This window comes from Oncorhynchus mykiss, chromosome 10 (assembly GCF_013265735.2).
Source record: "Oncorhynchus mykiss isolate Arlee chromosome 10, USDA_OmykA_1.1, whole genome shotgun sequence".
Classification (NCBI taxonomy): domain Eukaryota; kingdom Metazoa; phylum Chordata; class Actinopteri; order Salmoniformes; family Salmonidae; genus Oncorhynchus; species Oncorhynchus mykiss.
This window is the reverse complement of record NC_048574.1, coordinates 47646517-47666731: the sequence shown is the minus strand read 5'-3', so window position 1 is coordinate 47666731 and position 20215 is coordinate 47646517. Positions and strand designations below refer to the sequence as shown.

The 20215-nt window shown below is 44.2% G+C and overlaps 1 protein-coding gene across 3 annotated transcripts in view; it reads right to left on the bottom strand.

Annotated features, from left to right (window-relative positions):
- The window catches only part of LOC110533130 (neurexin-2-like), a 422662-nt gene that overhangs the window by 182548 nt on the left and 219899 nt on the right, over positions 1-20215 (bottom strand). For all 3 annotated transcript variants that reach the window (XM_036933223.1, XM_036933225.1, XM_036933224.1), the window contains 5 exons: positions 10104-10405; positions 6388-6549; positions 2336-2777; positions 1409-1792; positions 490-693 (listed from right to left, as the gene is read on the bottom strand). In XM_036933223.1, the coding sequence (XP_036789118.1) occupies positions 490-693; positions 1409-1792; positions 2336-2777; positions 6388-6549; positions 10104-10405 (1494 nt within the window). The remainder of the gene's footprint in view (positions 1-489; positions 694-1408; positions 1793-2335; positions 2778-6387; positions 6550-10103; positions 10406-20215) is intronic.

The following is a 20215-nucleotide window of genomic DNA, read 5'->3' as shown; positions in this document are numbered from 1 at the left end:
TGGGGGATGTGGAGACTAGGGATACCAGCTGAGGCAGACAGCCCCGTCAGGCACCTCTACTGCCTCGGTCGGCTCTCTACTGCTCTCCTCTTCCTTGGGTTTTGACAAATCTGAGAGCCATGGCGGACGGCACTTGTGATCTAGAACAGCAACTACAACATCCCTCGGAACACCATGACTACGTATCTGTCATGGTGATGCGGAGTGTTTCTACGTGAGCTGGTCTCTCTGGCTGCCTGCTCCTAGGACTGCAGACACACCGGCCGTTGAAGGGCTGAAAGGGGTTGAGATGGATTGCTGACCAAGGGATGGGCGAGAGAGAAAGAGAGAAAACACAGAGGCGACACAGAGGGATGTATATAGATTGTGAATGATGAGGAGAAGGGGGGGGGGGGGGGGTATGTAGGACAATACCTTTTCCCATTACATCATGAGTACTCTCACAGAGAAGCCGTGAGGACTCATAAACGTTAGCACTGTTAGCATTACCCAGGTTGACGGTGAGTTTGACCCGGCCCCCGTCCAGCTCCAGTCGCAGGGTGTCAGCTGAGTCCTGGGAGGTAGTGGCCACAAGCAGCCCAAAGGCCCTCTGGGACATAAAGCGCAGCGCCACATCCTCGGCCTCCATGTGCATGCTCAACGGCAGCGTCACCTTCAGGTACATGCTGCCGTCGTAGCTCAGCACCGTGGCCTCTGTGTGCGGGCACCAAGGACAGGGAGACAGCGTTAGCAAATGGCATTGTCACAAATGTTCCCAAGATCTATTCCCATACACCCAATACTGAATAAGCCTATGATTCATAACAAGACACCAAATGAAGATGAGAGAATTCCACTTCCACTCATATTATCAGCTACGATCTTTCGCCGAAACAAGATCGAACGGATCCTTTTGTAGGCCTGTTGAAGAGACTGCAGTTTCCTGCAGCCACACTAGATGGCAGGAGCAGCCTGTAGCGTACCACAGCGCTCTTTTGCGAAGCCTCTGTTATCATCCTCCTCTCATAGATTTATATTCGGGCCACAAATAGGATGAGGATGGCCATTTATATCCCTCATAATGTTATCGGCCTATATGGCGTCACAATGGGGCTCCTACCCTCTCTGTCAGAGCGATATCTGTGCTAGATGCAGGGTTATTCAGACTCACGGTGCACCACCGGTATACTGATGAATCACTGATACACAGCACCTATTTATTCCTCACATACCGCCAATTCACTAATAGAGTGGCAATTTACCACTTGAATAACTCACATAAAAAGTGATTTCATCTCCATTGTCTGTATGAAATGTCATTAAACTTGTTTAAAAGCTCTGCGGTAACATTTCAAGCAGGGATCGTTTCCACATTCCGCTGATCCTCTCTCTCTCTCTCTCTCTCTCTCTCTCTCTCTCTCTCTCTCACCGCTCTCACAGTTGGGGCCCAGGTAGCCCGTGCTGGTGCAGTCACACACGTGGCGGTTCCAGCCCTCGCGGCACTGCCCACCGTTGGCACAGACATCTCTGCCACACCTGATGTGCGTTTCCCTGGTGCAGAAGCTGCTGACTCCAGAGGCACTCTGGATCTCTGCCAGTCTCCTCAGGTCCCGGCTCCGCCCATCCATGAACAGGTCACGCATGCAGCCCACGTAGCCCAGGTTGAGGGGGGCCGTCCAGACTTCCGGGGGGAGGATGAGGCCCTGGCGTGCCTCGGGCAGACCCCCGAGGTACATGTCACCCTCCAGGTCTAAGATCTCACTGCCTTCGTTAGCAGAGAATGGTATGCTGCGGCTGTTCACTGAGATCAGGCCTGAAGGCAAGACAGTCAGAGAGAGTCAACTTGTATCAAGGCTGCCTCACTGTACAATCGCACTGTATAATATAGAATATAATCCACATGGTACACCAGGTGTAAAATTATGAGACAACTAATGAACAGGAACGTCTCAGGTCTTTGTCATACCGTATTTCTTAATAGTAAGGTGTAAGCAACACTGGCTCAAATCTAGGGGCACGGCTAATGAGGGCAGACATTTCCCCACATGAGGTGGATGACGGTATAATTGGCCACTTGCGAAATAGGTTAAGGCAATTTACTAAATGTCATACATAGATTATAGCTGCTAAAAATAAGACTAATTAAAACGGGATATGCACCCAGCATCTCTGACGGCAGCTAAGAAACATGAAGGAGAAGCCAATATGAGTGCCCCCGAATGGGTATAGTAAATGGAACTTCACAAGCCAGTAGGATTTAACCCTGGCTATTCCTGATACCTCAATAAGACCAGAGTTGCAGTATGGCTCAGAACGAAGCTCCTTTATCAGATTCATCATGTGTGCTTTCTCTCACCCTTGCGCCCCTCCCTCTGGAAGTCCACGTGGCACCACTCCCCATCGTTGACCCTCTTGTTACTGGCTTTCATCTTGATGCTGCCAGAGCCCATGTCCATCAGCAGGTAGAGGAAGCCGTCCAGGAGCTCCATAGCAAAGTAGTCAGCCCTGGGCTGCCTCTCCGGCTGTCTGTCTGGGCCCTGCAGACGCCTGTCACCGTGGCTGAACAGCAGCAGGCCGCTGGGCTCCGTAGTGCGGAAGTCAAAAGAGATAGAGGCAGTCTTCTTGGTTTTCCACCTGGGCAGGGTGAGGTAGGCGGCGGGCGTGTCGAAGGTGACCGGCTCCAGGGCCGCCACGTCCTCACAGCGGAAGGTTAGGTCGCCGTGAACACTGACCTGAGGGTCCCGCTCTGCAGCCAGACGAGACAGCTCCAGCCTGAACTCGTTGTTCTTGTAGACCACCTGTAGGACAAGGGACAGGACTGTCACTGAGCGGGTGGCTGCGGTCTGCTGAAAGACCACTTTATGTCCCGCTATTTAGCTTAACCCTCCCTCTTTTCTGTGATTGTCCTCAATACCATAGAATCCTTAGAATCCATGCAATACCTTAGAATCCATGCAGTACCGTAGAATCCATGCAGTACCGTAGAATCCATGCAGTACCTTAGAATCCATGCAGTACCTTAGAATCCATGCAATACCTTAGAGTCCATGCAGTACCTTAGAATCCATGCAATACCTTAGAATCCATGCAGTACCGTAGAATCCATGCAGTACCGTAGAATCCATGCAATACCTTAGAATCCATGCAGTACCGTAGAATCCATGCAGTACCGTAGAATCCATGCAGTACCGTAGAATCCATGCAGTACCGTAGAATCCATGCAGTACCGTAGAATCCATGCAGTACCGTAGAATCCATGCAGTACCGTAGAATCCATGCAACAGTTTCTAATTCATTGAAGCGTGTAAAACGCACAAGCTCTCATACATTACACAACCAGATCATAAGACCATAATGAGAATCTCCCTGTTTGTCTGACGGTCTGTCTGTCACATGTGCACTGTTCTCATGTACAGATGGAGGCAGCAGGGAGGCACAGCTGAACATGGTTTTCATTTTCACACCACTTGCAGTCCAAAGCTGACTGGCACCCTCCATCAGGGTGAGAACTTTAGTGTCTTTTTGTTTAAAAATACACTTGGCAGCGGCTTGATTTCACAAGGAACCATTATCAGTAATTGCCAGACCAAAATAAAGAGAAGAATAGAAAAAGAGCCCGAGTATGAAAAATTCAATTGTTGAGTCTATTTTCAGCCATAGATGCAAAAGTACAAAATCGTTCTCACGCTACGCTAACACTCTGATGACACTCAATGTCTCTGTCTCCTTTGGTAGCATCAATCATACATTGCTGAGCCTGTGATCAAATGCAGTTCCGTGAAAAAGTATCTGACTTTCGGATTTTCTCGATGTTTTGCGTATTTTTGCCCCTGAATATATTCTTAGATCTTCATCCAAAACCTCATATTAGATAAAGGAGACCTTAGTGAACAAATAACACAACATTTTGTAGATTATTTAATTACAATTTTTTTTAACAAAGTTACACAACACCCAATTGCCCCCTTACACTCACTAACTGCTTGTCACCTGTAGGTTTTTGATCTGTCTCTCTGCGGAGGAATTTTGTCCCACTCTTCCATGCAGAACTGCTTTAACTCAGCGACATTTTAGGGTTTCCGAGCATAAACTGCTCGTTTCAGGTCAGTTTCTGTCTGGACATTTCAAAACGTTTCATTTGTCGCTCTTTAGCCAATCTGATGTAGATTGTGTTTTGGATCATTGTCTCGCTGCATGACCCAGCTTGTGCTTTAGCTTCAGCTCACGGATGAATGGCCTGACATTCTCTTTTAGAATGATCTGATACAGAGCAGAATTCATGGTTCCTTCAATGATGGCAAGTCACCCAGGTCCCGAGGCAGCAAAGCAACCCCAAACCATCACACTACTGCTTGACTGTTAGTTAGTATAGTATAGTATAGTATAGTATAGTATAGTATAGTATATTTAGTATAGTAATCTAGTTAGTATAGTATAGTATAGTTAGTTAGTATAGTATTGATAGTGTGGTTGGTTAGTATAGTTAGTTAGTTAGTATAGAATAGTTAGTTAGTATAGTATAGATAGTATAGTTAGTTAGTATCGCTAGTTAGTATAGTTAGCTAGTGTAGTATAGATAGTATAGTATAGTTAGTTAGTATAGTATAGATAGTGTGGTTAGTTAGTATAGTTAGTTAGTATAGTTAGTTAGTATAGTGTGGTTAGTTAGTATAGTTCGTTAGTATAGTTAGTTAATATAGTTATAGGTTCTTACTGTGTGAATGCAGTGTTTGGTTATCGCCAGACATAACGGGACCCTTCCAGGAGTCTTGGCAATCATCCAGCTGCGTCCAGGTGCTTTTTTGCAAACTTGAGTCAACTTTTTTGGACGACGGTGGTCTCGTTATGTCTGGTGAAAACCAAACACTTTTGATTAAATAAATGAAATAAGTATGCACATTTTGTGCTATTAGTTCGCTCAGGATCCCTTGATCTAATATGAGGTTTCGGTTGAAGATCTGACAACATTCAGTGTAAAAAGAAATATGCAAAAAATACTTTTTCACAGCACTGTAGGTGTGTATCAGTAATTCCCAAAGACCCCTCCCAGCACTGACAGTCCAATATCTATCACCACGTTCTACTGAAACAGGCACCAGGAGCCTGTAGCAGTAGAGTCAAAGATAGAACAATTGAAACAGATATTTCACCAGATGTATAAATGTGAAGCTTCCACTTGGTGTTTCCACTCATTACCAAATATGGTAGTGAGAGGAAGCCCAGTGTCCGGCAGTGGGAGAAGATGGAACGAGATGGATTTTGGCCGACATTCTGCACATTTCCTCATAGATAAAACATTTGATCTCAATACAGTTTCTGTTCCCAAACTAGAATCTGTTACGAACAGAGTGGGCTAAGTTTTGTAGACTTTTGCCAAAATTGCGTTGTTTAGAAGGAGTGCAAAGGTGACTTGAGCTATTGCACACACACACTTCACAGAGTAGGCGTTCCCTAACGGAAATATAACAATCTTTAGTATAGTTATTAGGATTCCTGTACACAACAGGACAAAGACTTTGGGAGGCTGAGGCAGTGAGAAGCATGGCACAATCAATGAAGAGGTAGACATGATTAATACATGGGAGGGTCAACTAGACAGAGACAGAGGGAGGGACGCGCTGCCTGGGAATCCATGGAGGAAATCAATGTCTGAATTGGCTGTCAGGATGGTAAAGCTAAGGCCTCACTAACACTGGCACAGTATTAATTACAGATGTTCACTGACAGAGAGCGGAGGGAGGGAGGGAGGGAGGGCAGGCGGGATGGATGGATGGATGGATGGAGGGGGAGAGAGAGACAGAGAGAGAAATAACGAGGGGGGGGGGGCAGAGAGAGTGAGCAATAGGAAGGGACGGGGGGAGACAGGCAGAGAGAGAGATAGGGAGGGCATAGGAAGGTCATGGCAGCCACTAGGGAGGGTGGGGGTGGGGCATCAGTACAGGAGTGTAATTAATCCTGGAGAATAGAACCTGTATTATTCAACAGAGTAGCAAGTCTGGTGTTCATATCCAGGTAATCATGCTATTATATAATTCAAGGCCATAGCTACATTCATACATGACCACACTGTACAATGTCAGAGGATATGCAAATGACACACAGCAATCTACATTAGGACTCATTAGGACACAGCTGAACACTAAGGGCACTGCATGTGTTCAAAGTCACAATCTGTCATTAATTAGCAACTAACTAAATGTAAAAATAGAAACGTGCCATGTTCTTCCTGTGTGATGCACTGGGCGGTTTAACATCTCAATTCCAAGTGGCACATGCGTAAAAGAGCTGTCACTTCACAAAGTGAACGGTGTTTGTGAATCTGAACACAGCTCAACAAGAGCCCTGTGCATCTGTGTATTCTCAGACCAGAGTCCCCTGCTGAAGGCTGCTGAACAGCACAGTACTTACGTTTTTGAGACAGCCCATGAAGTTATTGCTGACCGGGGAGCCTGGGAGGTCAGCCGTGTTGGGACTCCCCCCAATGTAGAAGAAGTCATCCGAGCCCAGCATGGTGTAGTCCTCCTGGGTGTAGCCGGTGGTGGTCAGGATCCCATCCACAGAGACGGTCACCTGGGTGACCAGAGAGAAAGAGAGGAATGGAGAAAGGCGGAGAAGAGACAGAACAGAAACAAAGAGACAAGGGGGAAGATGGTGGAAATAATTTTAATTAAACACCAAACATCCGCTGCTTTGTTTTTGGTAAAGGGGGGGGGGGGGGGGGGGGGGGGGAGGAGCACCGTCTGAGGGCTCCGCCAATCGCAGAAGCTTGCTTCCTTTCTAGATTCTCAAAATATTAGCAGGGTTGATGAGCAAAGGACGATATGATCATTTCACAGATATTTTGGATTTGAGTACAATATTAAATATATCGTAGTATCCGCTTGTAGCTGAATTTGAGAAGGCACCCATTCGATGATAGATACAGTCGTCCTTCGGCAGTAATCAGACAGTTGATCAATTAATCAATTAATCAATCAACTAATCAATCTCAAATCAATACAGAGAGACAGGAAGAACAAATTAACGGACCAATTAGCTGATAAAAAAAATCTAAATCTATTTATTATTCATTGTTGGGAGAACAGCGGTTTCAGAAGCCATTTATAATCCATTAAAATGGTTTAAGAGGAGTTCATTACATATATATGGGCTGTACTATAAAGCATGTGGCTCAGCTTTGACTGAAATGGTTATACTGTAGTGTACGTGGTTTACACTGTTATGATATTCTGTGAATGCTGCAGACCGTCACTGCTGACTGACAAACACTACATTTCCCAGAGGTCCTCTCTGATAAGAGCAAGGCTCTGCCACTTGCAGTCTGAGGAATTGCCCTGTTCTGATCATTAATGTAGTTATGGGTGTTTCCTGGTTTTAAATTCACTTCAATCATGGGGGAACACATTCTTATGTCTGCTGCTGCTGTTTAGAGCTGCTATGAGTCTGTAGCGTCGATTGTAGGCAAGGTTGAACAAGGGAGTAGGTGAGATTGTGTGTGTGTGTGTGTGTGTGTGTGTGTGTGTGTGTGTGTGTGTGTGTGTGTGTGTCAAAGAGAGTGTGATTGAGGATGTGAGAGAGAAAGACCAAGGGGAAGTGCAAGAGAGATAGAGAGAGAGAGAGAGAGAGAGAGAAAGATAAGAGGAATCTAGCCAGCGAAAGCTGACCACCAGGGCTTGTTAAAAAAAATAAATTCCACTGGCGTTCCCACAGGAGGTGCATTTCTCTCTATCGGCATGTCAGTGTGGTAACAGGAAGCTATCCGAAGAGAAGAGCTATGTATGCAGGATCAAATGCAGGGATAAAAGCATGAGAGGGGTTTGTAAGCATAGGATTTTTCTGTCTTTGGGGAGTATGGGTGAGGGTAGGCTCGGGATAATGAAGAGAGAGAATGTTTGCATGCAGGTAGGAGTGAGATGTTAAGGGGGTCTGTTTGTAAGGACTGAAGATTCAGACACAAAAATGGTTGTTAGTACATTAGTAGATAGAGAAGAGTGACTATTAGCTATTGGAAATGTATCATCTTAGTATGAATGAAAAAAAAAACTTGGCAAATCTCATCATTTTGGTTTTAAATAAAGGTTGCTTTGTTTGTGGTCATAACCCATGAAGGGCTAGAGCGTGGACACACAGGCGATGCATATTAATCATGTCATTATGAATGATTCACATTAAGTCAAATGGAAAGAGAAATCACACTTACATACAGCGTCAATTTCTGTTCATGTATATACACTATGTACAGTTGATGTTAGGAGGCATTCAACAGAATTAATAAAAAAATAAGAAACAAAACCGATCTACCTCTACGCATACTAACAAGTTTGGAAAAAATTGGGATTAGAAGGCGGAAGGGAGGGGAAGTCGAGCTTTGAAGTTGAAAAGTAAGATTTTTTTTGTCTCGTCTTTTAACTCAAGTCTCTCTCTCTCTCTCTCTCTCTCTCTCTCTCTGAGTAATACTGTTACACTGTGCCTGACATTTCTTTGATGCCCAGTACAGTAAAGGTCTGTGCTTGTTAGTATTATCACTCGGCATCTTTCTTATTCCCTTACTGTTAGCCACAATGGACCGACCAGATTATCCAATAAGGGAGCACAGGTCTACTCTAAACAGAATTCTGTCATAGAATATCTTGTTTTCTGATACAGTTTACCTGATACTGTTGGAAGTAAGTTCTAGGAGGCAAATAACCTTGATGATATTTGTGGATTGTAAAAAGGAAATTAGCATGTTGAATGCCAATTTTGTCATTTATTTAGTTGATTCCAGACAATAAAAGCAACAAAATCTAGAGATACTGTGAAAAATAACTATTCAGATGGTGTTTAGAATGTCCAATGCCTGCATCCTTCCTCAGAAAGGGAGAAAAATGCTGGATGTGTATACATTCCTTATAAAATAATATTCACAACATAGATAGTGTCTTCATTCAATATAATACCAGTAATACAAATCAAAATTGCGTAGAAATGTCCTTGGAAAGACAAAAATGATGAAGAATATATTTTTTTGAAATGAAGGGATGAAAACTAAAGCCTGGAGCCTTTAAAGAGTTATGTTAGTTAGTATAGAAGACAGAGTTGGCAAAGCGATTGACCATAACATGGCCAGTCAGAGAGGAGTTAGACAGGCCTAATGTGATGTGGGAAGGGGAAGCAGGCAGGACCCAGGGTTAAGTAAGAGAGTGTGTCACTGACTAACCCTCACAAGGTGTAAAGCTAGTACATAGATTCAAAGTGAAATACATGGCTGTATGCTTTCAGAGATCAACCGTTTTGTTGAAGTGATCTAGCTATATGGACCGTTCATCAGACTCAGCTCAGTAAAAAAATAGTGGTCTCCTTCCACAGGATAAACTCACCCACAGCACTGTACACATTGACATGTGACATTTCAGTTGGAAACATGGAATTATAAAAAGGCACCTTTAATATGTAAAAACATGACAAATCCAAAGTACACGAAAAACTATCATTGATTTCTACACTGTTGTTGACACCGGAATTGAGACTCAATGAGACTGACATAGAAATCAATCCACAAGCTCCAAGTTATTTCAGCCACAACAATCTACACCTCAACATGACTAGTCTCACTAAGAAGGCGAAACATCGCACGGCATCGTTTTTCACCTATGGAGACAGTATTTTGAGAGAGCCAAACTTGTGGTATTGATTCACTTCACTCTGAACTGAATTGAAAACAACAAGATTGTGTACCGACTGCCATAGAGAAAATATAATGGGTTACTCTAGGTGAGGCATGTTTTCTGAACGTATCCTAATGAACTGGGGTATGAGTCACTGGAGTTTGGTTTGGGACTGATACATTAAGGGTTCAATCAGAAAAGCCTAAAACAGTGATATTTTTTAAAAAATGTAGTATGTTGTTTGTTTTCTATTCATCGTTGTTTTTCAGTCCTGAGGGATAAATTAGCATAATTAAATCACAAGCTGACAGTATAACTGGTTTTCCTTGGATGCCTGTGATGAGGAAACATTAACAACTACTGAAAGCTAAATAATGACACTATTACTCACTCTTAAGTATAAACATGAAACTCTTCCTGTAATAATGAACGATAGAACTACTGCTGGGCATATGAAGGAGGAGGGGGCTACAGTACCTGGCGCAGGTTGCGCGTGACACGGACTTCGTGCCAGGCGTTGTCGTTGAACTTGCCGTTGGCAGGCTCCACCAGGGCCTCGAAGGCCCCGGACCCGAGGTTGATGACCAGCCACACAGCGCCACTCCTCAGGGATAGGTTAACGTAGTCAGCTGATTTCCCGGTGTGGAGCAGGAGCCCGTTCCTCTGCAGCGTGCGGAAGGACAAACTAATCTCGTCCAGGCTGCTCTGGATGGGCGTCTGAGACAGGTCATAGCTGAAAAACTCGTTGCCTTTGTAGGTGGCCACTGACTCCTCTTGTGCTGCGGAGAGAGATTGGGGAGAACACTGGTGTCATCAACTATAGCTACCACAGTTGTTGTTGGTCTGGTCTCTTTCATTCATTGTGCCGGTCAAGCTTCTTGAAATGGATCATTCAACACGGTAACTATGTTTTTTTAAAAGTATATTTTCTCCCAATTACGACACAAAAAAATGTATGTGAACATATCAAAGAACCACTCAAACAAAGAGCTAATCATCATCATCATACAATAATATCTGCCAATTTTCCTCACACTTGTTTGAAATGTATGGCCTCAAATTCCCTGAATTTCCGTTGGGGGGAAAAACAGCCTAGCTTTTCCATGGAAAATGGAGACTTGTTAAAGATATTAGATATTATAAATGCATCTGACACACATGGCAGCACCATTAGATCTCTAGGGATATATCTAACAACCGTGCTTTAGCAAATTTGCTCAATGACATACCAGACCACATTCTATCAAGTTATGGTTGGGGGCAATCAGATGCAATTTTGCTCTTCAAATATCCATTAAGTGGTCACTAACTGATCAAATGTAAAACGTTCCTACATGTAGTTTTCCTCCAAACTATCAAGTGGACCATGACATTAATTTGAAGAATTGGGAGAATCCATCAAGCACGATGCCTAGGAATGTCATTTGGAATATAGATGATTTGAGCAGGATTTAATCATGCAAAAAGCCAGCTCTGACCTTGGAGAGTCCAACTCCCAGGTAACACTGAGGCATGAGGCTGTTCTTCGGCTCTAATGTATGATTCATTCAACAGCTGCTGCTATTTAAAGTAAAGCTGGTCCCATGCATATAAGAGCCCAGTCGAAATTCTAAATGTTGCCACGCAAAGCTGCACCCACATTTAACTACCACATGAAATGCAGAGGAGTGCTGCTCATTTCCTTAAAGTCTCTCTACCACCAAAGAGAATAACGCCTCAAGGTCGACATTCATATAAAATGATGTGGTGCAAATACAAACAGTCTAAGCCAACAATTTATGTCTTCTGAACAGCCTTCTCTGGCTCTCATCTATCCTCTCATTTGACACATTATGGGGGAATAGTGCTTCTCTCTCCATCTCCCATCCTGCTTGTCGCCTGCTACGTCTGGTGACCCATTGTGACAAGAGGAATTTAATTAGCACTCCACAGTATCTGAGGAACAGTACCACAGACAACTACGCCTGGGTGGCCTCTGCTACAGTTCACCATTCTCTTTCACTGCTGCCTCCCTTCGTCGCCCCCCCCTCCTTCCCTTTCAATCCGTCTGTTTGTCTATATCTCCTTCTTCGCACTCCTTTCAGGGGATCATGTTTGCATGTTTCACAGCGAAATATATACAGTTGAATTAACGCAGGCCAAGCCGCTGAATCCATTAACTTCACAGAGTAATGAGGCCGTCACAACGCGCAGGGACACAAAGCCATGACGAGAGAGAGAGAGAGAGAGAAAGCAAGATAATGGGAAATCTGTAAGAAAGTAGATAATTACATCGTCTTATTTTACACGCGCACTGTCATATAGTACAGCGCCCGCTTACCAAAGACAGGCGCTGTATGAAGATACACACATAATCCTAATGGAATCTCTCCAGTTCTGCTGTACATTCCACACAGCTCATGCGTCTACGGGTGGCCTTTCACACACTGTGGTCTAACACAGTGTAGAGCTCACGGAATTACAGAGCAGAAATGTCTATCAACAGACGCAGAACATCAAATATATTATCCAGTTGTGAGTGCACTGATCTCATCAAATACATGAGCAGAGACTCTCCTCCTCCGTCCCACTCCTGTTTGTATGTGGCAAAGGAATCCCTTGAGACTGAACGCCTTACCCTCATATACAGATTTGTGAACGAGCCTACGATACAGAAACTCATTCGAGACAGTTCACGTCAGGTCAAGTCAGTCTGTTTATTCCCCAAAAACTACCATGGCACAAACAGCAAATAAACTGCTTATATTGATGATATTGTATTACCATGATAATCCACTGTACTGTGCAATTGTGGCCCCTCTTCCTCGCTCTCCAGCCCTCCAGCATGTGTGGAAGCTAGTGGCCCAACAGATTTGTCTCTGTGCAGTGTCTCCGTCAGGGCTTGGGCCTGATATAATGTGACTGGTCCCTAAAGTGCACGCATTGGATGACAGACACAGCTGCGTTCCTTTGAGACAGCTCTCACATCCCCATCTGGGGGGCGCTGACTGGAATCTCACATGACAACAGGGAGGGAGGGCATACAGCAGCATAGACAACACAGAGAAAATGCTTAAATAGAGGGAGGAAAATAGTAATTTGTTTTCACATAGTGCCGGAGGCTAGGGAATGGTGCATCTCAATAGTGTCAATCATCTCTACAAACCTCCTCATAGTATTTGTTTATGAGAGGCAGCCTATAAGCTGGGGAAGGTAGTAAAACCTGCTCTGGCATCTCTGCATTCAGGATGCCATGACAGCCAAATAAATAGCTGGAGGACTGATGATATCTCCAGGTGTATATTTTCTGTCTTAACTTTTTAGAACCCACAGCGGCCGTCGACTGCCTCACTTTAAATAACTATAGCGGCCGCGGACCACAGGAGGCTGGTGGCGCCTTAATTGGGGAGGACGGGCTCGTGGGAATGGCTTGAGCGGAGTAGGCGGAATGGTATCAAACACCTGGTTGGATGCCATTCCACTCGCTCCGTTCCCGCCGTTATTATGAGCCGTCCTCCCCTCACCAGCCTCCACCACCGCGAACGGCCTTGTTTTATGTCTGTCTCCATATCGCAAAATTCACTTGATAACATCCCCGTTGTCGTGTTCGCGTGGCTGTTGTCGTCAACCAGAAACCCGGAAACAGGGTATGCTGTCATTTGACTGATCAACGTTTTTATCACTTCATTACTCAAAAAGAACGTCTCCACACTTTGGACGAAGCTGCATGGTTGCTGTTATTGTTGTTGGTTGTGTTGGTTGTGTTGTATTGGTTGTTGGTTGTGTTGTATTGGTTGTGTTGTATTGGTTGTTGGTTGTGTTGTATTGGTTGTGTTGTATTGGTTGTTGGTTGTGTTGTATTGGTTGTTGGTTGTGTTGTATTGGTTGTGTTGTATTGGTTGTTGGTTGTGTTGTATTGGTTGTGTTGTATTGGTTATTGGTTGTGTTGTATTGGTTGTTGGTTGTGTTGTATTGGTTGTGTTGTATTGGTTGTGTTGTATTGGTTGTTGGTTGTGTTGTATTGGTTGTTGGTTGTGTTGTATTGGTTGTGTTGTATTGGTTGTTGGTTGTGTTGTATTGGTTGTGTTGTATTGGTTGTTGGTTGTGTTGTATTGGTTGTTGGTTGTGTTGTATTGGTTGTGTTGTATTGGTTGTTGGTTGTGTTGTATTGGTTGTGTTGTATTGGTTGTTGGTTGTGTTGTATTGGTTGTTGGTTGTGTTGTATTGGTTGTGTTGTATTGGTTGTTGGTTGTGTTGTATTGGTTGTGTTGTATTGGTTGTTGGTTGTGTTGTATTGGTTGTTGGTTGTGTTGGTTGTGTTGTATTGGTTGTTGGTTGTGTTGTATTGGTTGTGTTGTATTGGTTGTTGGTTGTGTTGGTTGACGATACGGATATGTCCTTGCACTTTGAAAAGCAATAACGTTGAGGTGAGTGAAATGAGTAAACGGCAGATATATACGTTTGGTGCTGTCAATATTGAACGCTGTAAACTCGGGTAACAGCTGTCAGATTAGCAAATCCTGTCATGTCAAGACAAGTTGGTTGGTACAGGCGAGCACATCAGAGGTGGAGCTCAAATGATTGCTCTCTGTCTCATGGAAATAGCTGCAGTGTTTAGCTGCATATTATCAGCTAACTAGTGTCACGCTGCTATAAAGGATTTTGGAGACAGGCGCAGGCGATACACAATAGTGGTTTTTAATACACCCAAAACAAACACGTATACAAAAACACTGGGCTGTAACCAAACAAAAGAGCGAGGGTAAACCGAACGACACGGGACGTAATACCCGTAATACACAATTTATAAAGCATTCAGCATAACAGCTGCACCAACGCATAGGTACCCGCACCACCAACGGACATGGAAACAATAACCAAGATAGAGGGAACAGAGGGCATATACAGTTGAAGTCGGAGGTTTACATACACCTTAACCAACTACATTTAAACTTCGTTTTTTCACAATTCCTGACATGTAATCTGTGTTAAATCAGTTAGGATCACCACTTTATTTTAAGAATGTGAAATGTCAGAATAATAGTAGAGAGAATGATTTATTTCAGATTTTATTTATTTCATCACATTCCCATTGGGTCAGAAGTTTACATACACTCAATTAGTATTTGGTAGCACTGCTTTTCAATTGTTTAACTTGGGTCAAGGGTTTCAGGTAGCCTTCCACAAGCTTCCCACAATAAGTTGGGTGAATTTTAGCCCATTCCTCCTGACAGAGCTGGTGTAACCGAGTCAGGTTTGTAGGCCTCCTTGCTCGCACACGCTTTTTCAGTTCTGCCCACAAATTTTCGATAGGATTGAGGTCAGGGCTTTGTGATGGCCACTCCAATACCTTGACTTTGTTGTCCTTCAGCCATTTTGCCACAACTTTGGAAGTATGCTTGGGGTCATTGTCCATTTGGAAGACCCATTTGCGACCAAGCTTTAACTTCCTGACTGATGTCTTGAGATGTTGCTTCAATAGATCCACATAATTTTCCTCCCTCATGATGCCACCTATTTTGTGAAGTGCACCAGTCCCTCCTGCAGCGAAGCACCCCCACAACATGATGCTGCCACCCCTCGTGCTTCACGGTTGGGATGGTGTTCTTCGGCTTGCAAACCGCCAAATAGTTATATTTTTGTTTCATCGGACCAGAGGACATTTCTCCAAAAACTACGATCTTTGTCCGCACATGCAGTTGCAAACCGTAGTCTAGCTTTTTTTAATGGCGGTTTTGGAGCAATTGCTTCTTCCTTGCTGAGCGACCTTTCAGGTGATGTCAATATAGAATTCGTTTTTACTGTGGATATAGATCATTTTGTACCCGTTTCCTCCAGCATCTTCACAAGGTCCTTTGCTGGTGTTCTGGGATTGATTTGCACTTTTCGCACCAAAGTACCTTCATCTCTAGGAGACCGAACGCGTCTCCTTCCCGAGTGGTGGTGTTGGTGTTTATACTTGCGTACTATTGTTTGTACAGATGAACGTGGTACCTTCAGGCGTTTGGAAATTGCTCCCAAGGATGAACCAGACTTGTGGAGGTCTACAATTTTTTTTCTAGCATCTTGGCTGATTTCTTTTGATTTTCCCATGATGTCAAGCAAAGAGGCACTGAGTTTGAAGGTAGGCCTTGAAATACATCCACAGGTACACCTCCAATTGACTCAAATGATGTCAATTAGCCTATCAGAAGCTTCTAAAGCCATGACATCATTTTCTGGAATTGTCCACGCTGTTTAAAAAGGCACAGTAAACTTCTGACCCACTGGAATTGTGATACAGTGAATTATAAGTGAAATAATCTGTCAGTAAACAATTGTTGGAAAAATGACTTGTGTCATGCACAAAGTAGATGTCTTAACTGACTTGCCAAAACTATAGTTTGTTAATAAGAAATGTGTGGAGTGGTTGAAAAATGAGTTTTTTTAATGACTCCAACTGGGTACCAGGTGTGTGTAATCAGACAAGACAATCCGGGGTTGATGATAATGAATCCCGTTCAGTGAAGCCTAGAAAGCCAGTGACGTAGACCTCCGAAACTGGTGAACAGAATGAGCATCAGTACAACTAGTTGGTTGTTTTGTCTTGTTTCTACTGATGTAATTCATCTGGAAACGGCCCAAGCTGCTTGCTGTAGCTAGCTAACAAGCTAGTCAGTCTGTCATGCAAGAAGAGTTGTGTGTAGTTGTACATTTGAGCTGAGCTCACGAAGCGTCAACCTCAGCTGTCACATTTACTAGCTATCCCTAAAGACAACTAGCTAACTAGCCACTGAAATGAAGGCTAGAGTAATTTGTCTTTATCTGTTTGGCTTAGGTGATGGTTTGGTAGGTGCAGATATTGATAGGCTATACATTGCCTCGGTTTCCTATTATTTGACAGCTTAGCTGTCGTGTTCGGTTAGATGCCCACGCAGTAGGCGGATATTTGGATATTTGTTTACATAGCCAGCTAACAAGTTGCTTGTTTTGTCCTGTTTAACCGATGCCATTCATTTGGAAACTGTCCTAGATTCGTAACTAATCAGCTAACATTGGCACACTCTGTAGTTAGTCTGTCAGGCAAGAAAGCACGAGGTGATTGGAGGAGAGAGCGAGTGTGTGCGGAATGGGAGGCGTGCAACTGTATCACACAATTTATTATGGAAACCCGTTATTAGGAAGAGAGTGTGTGTATGGTTGAGAAAAAGAAAAAGAGGAAGGAAGAGAGAGACAGTGTGAGAGGGAGAGAGAGAGATTATGTTCCTGACTACAATTGTATAATTTTGCTGCTCATCTCCCTCTGTTTACTCTAAGTCAGTGAAAACGAAGAAACTGATGTGGAGAGTCGGGGCTCAGCAGCAAAAGGCAGGGAGGAAGAGGAATTAGAGATGATGTGGAGCGAGGGGACAGTGGAGGGAGAGTGGAAGAGGAGAATGAAGGAGAGGCGAGTGGAGGGCGAGAGGAAGAGGAGAGACGAAGAGGGAGGGGAACATCGAGAGGAGGAGGAAAGGGGAGAGGAAGAGGGAGATGAGGAGGAAGCAGAGGAAGAGGAGGAAGAATTAGAGCACTCCCGAGAGGGGAGCCTACATTTCCATGGAGTGTGTCTGCCACAAGTCCCTCCAGTCACCCTTGTACCACACAGCCTGGGCCTAAAGCGGCAGTGGCAGGGGTTGTGGAGTTGTTTTTTAACTTGGTAGGAATGTATATCAGTTCCAGATCTTGTAGTGGATTACAACAAGAAAATGGGTGGAGTTGACCATCTTGACCAACTGAGGAGCTATTACAATGTTGGACACACAGGCAGAAAACGGTGGAAGTATGTGTTTTGGGGATGCTCAACATTGCCATCATAAATGTGTACATTGTGCCGGGGGACCATGCAAAGGCCCCTTCCCAGAAACCGCAGGCGGTTCTGCATTCCCTTTGTGATATGACTACAGTGGCAGGAAGATGCGGGCGTGGCACCAGGGTGTGTGGACCGAGTTGTAACTCATTTGACAGCAGGTGAATTTTGAAGGATGCCAGAGTGTGTGGTGTGCATCCGGAGTGGAAGCAGGGCAAAGAGTGGGACACAGTTGTTGTGTTTAGTATCTTCTCTCTTTATCGGTCTTTATCTAATACTTGTTGCATTCACTGAATTGTTGTCAAGGTAGGCTACCATTTTCCGTAAGGCCTCGTCTGTACAAAATGTTATTGAGAGAGGTTATCTACATTTGAAATAGTCTCTGAATAGTTGTTTGCATGTTTATATCGTTATAGAAGTAAGAATCATTGTCAATACAATAGCCTACTTTGTGTGGGTTTTGAAATTCTTCTGGATATTGACCTTGGGTCACATTTTGGATAATATTTATAAGTGTAATATATTATATTTGGTACATTTTGAGTGAGTAATTTAGTCAAATGTACTACAATTTAAATACTGGAGGGTTTTTTGTTGTTGAGTGTTAATCGTTATTTGATAGTGAGTGTCTTTACACAATGAGTGTTATTCCTGTTGACATGAATGTGGTGTCATATTAAAAAGAGGTTGTGCTCTTTAAAAATAAGTTAACTTGTAATTGTAATTTGTTCTTAGCTTTTGAGGCATGTCTGTTTGAAATGTGTGAGAAAATGAGCATTAGCTTGGAAATTCTCAGTAATCTCCATCAGTATTCTAGAATTCTATTGGGGTCTAAAGGGTTCATCTGTTGTTCTGCCAACTTGTTCTACAGAGTTATTCAAGAAAGGAAAGAGAGGAAGGCTCCGCACCACTCTCTCACTTAAGTGTCTTACTGAGTTATTTTTCAGATTATCTCATTTTGCTCTTTTCTAGCTTTGTCAACTATAAATGGATTTCCCTACCTGTTCGCTCCTCTCCCTGTAGACTTGACAGACTTAACACCCCTTGGCTGCAACCCTCCTACTGTGGTGTACCATGCCCGCACAACCCATGTTGAATTCACCGGCAGCGTTTGGAACTACCAACCTGTGGTCAAGAACGCCGAGTTCATCTCAGCCTATGCTGCCCTTCAGTCACTAGACTTGTTGGCCCCGACGGAGACTTGGATCACCCCTGCTTCTCCAACTGCTCTCCTTTCATGCGTTCTCTCATAGTCTGAGAGCATCTGGTCGTGGTGGTGGTGGTGGCACAGGGCTACTCATTTCTCCTAAGTGGAGCTTTTCTCTTTTCTCCCTCTCTCACCTGTCCATTTCCTCATTTGAATTCCATGCTGTCACTGTCACTTGTCCACTGAAGCTTAACATTGTTGTCATCCATCACCCACCAGGTGCCCTTAGAGAGTTCCTCACTTAGGTTGACATCTTGATAAGCTCATTTCCTGACAATGGCTCACCGCTCTTTGTTCTGGGTAACTTCAACCTCCCAACGTCTGCCTTCATTTCTTTCCAATTCTTTCTTCGCCTCCTTGCCTCTTTTCACCTCACCCTTTCACAGTCCTCTCCCACTCAAAAGGCAGGCAATGCGCTTGACCTCACCCTTTCACAGTCCTCTCCCACTCACAAGCAGGCAATGCGCTTGACCTCACCCTTTCACAGTCCTCTCCCACTCACAAGGCAGGCAATACGCTTGACCTCACCCTTTCACAGTCCTCTCCCACTCACAAGGCAGGCAATGCGCTTGACCTCATATTTACTAAAGGCTGTTTGCCTACAAATCTCACTGCAAACCCCCTCCAGGTCTCTGATCACTACTTTGTTCCTTTTCTGCTCTCTTTCTCCCACTACTCTCTCCTCTTCTATCCTATCATCTCTCGCTTCTGCTAAAAACCTTTGCCCTCCTGTCTCCTTCACCTCCCTTTCCGCATCCTATGACTCCCACTGTCTCCTTTCCTCCCAGGCCGGCTTGTCCCTCCCCTCCTGCTATGTAGCGGAGGGGCTAAAGGTGGATGAGCAAAATTGGAGGAAAACTAAACTTCCAGAGGACCTATCATCCTTTCACTCCCTCTGTATTCACTGTTAAAGCCACTTTCTATAATGCAGAATTTCAAGCTTCCGCCTCTAAACCTAGGAAACTCTTTTCCACCTTCTCCTCCCTCCTTAATACTCCACCTCCTCCCTCTTTGTCAACCACTTTGAAAAGAAGGTGGATGACATCCGCTCCTCATTGACTCAGCCTATTGGGTCCACTGGTCCCACTCACACAGAGCGCCTTGACCTCTTTCTCCCCTCTATCTCCATGCTACTAGATCTGGGAGCCGGACAACCTATCCACTCAACCCCATCCACTCCTCCCTTCTCCAGACCATCTCTGGAAACCTTCTCTGATTCCTCACTTCTTTCATGAACTCATCGCTGACCACTGGGTGCATCAAATCTGACTTCACAATGGCCCAGTTACCTCTGCTGCAGAGGATAAGTTCATTAGAGTTACCAGCCTCAGAAAATGCAGCCCAAATAAATGCTTCACAGAGTTCAAGTAACAGACACTTCTCAACATCAACTGTTCAGAGGAGACTGTGTGAATCAGGCCTTCATGGCCCATTGCTGGGAAAAAAACACTACTAAAGGACACCAATAAGAAGAAGAGACATGCTTGGGCCAAGAAACACAAGCAATGGACATTAGACTGGTGGAAATTTGTCCTTTGTCTGGAGTCCAAATTGGAGATTTTTGGTTCCAACCGCTGT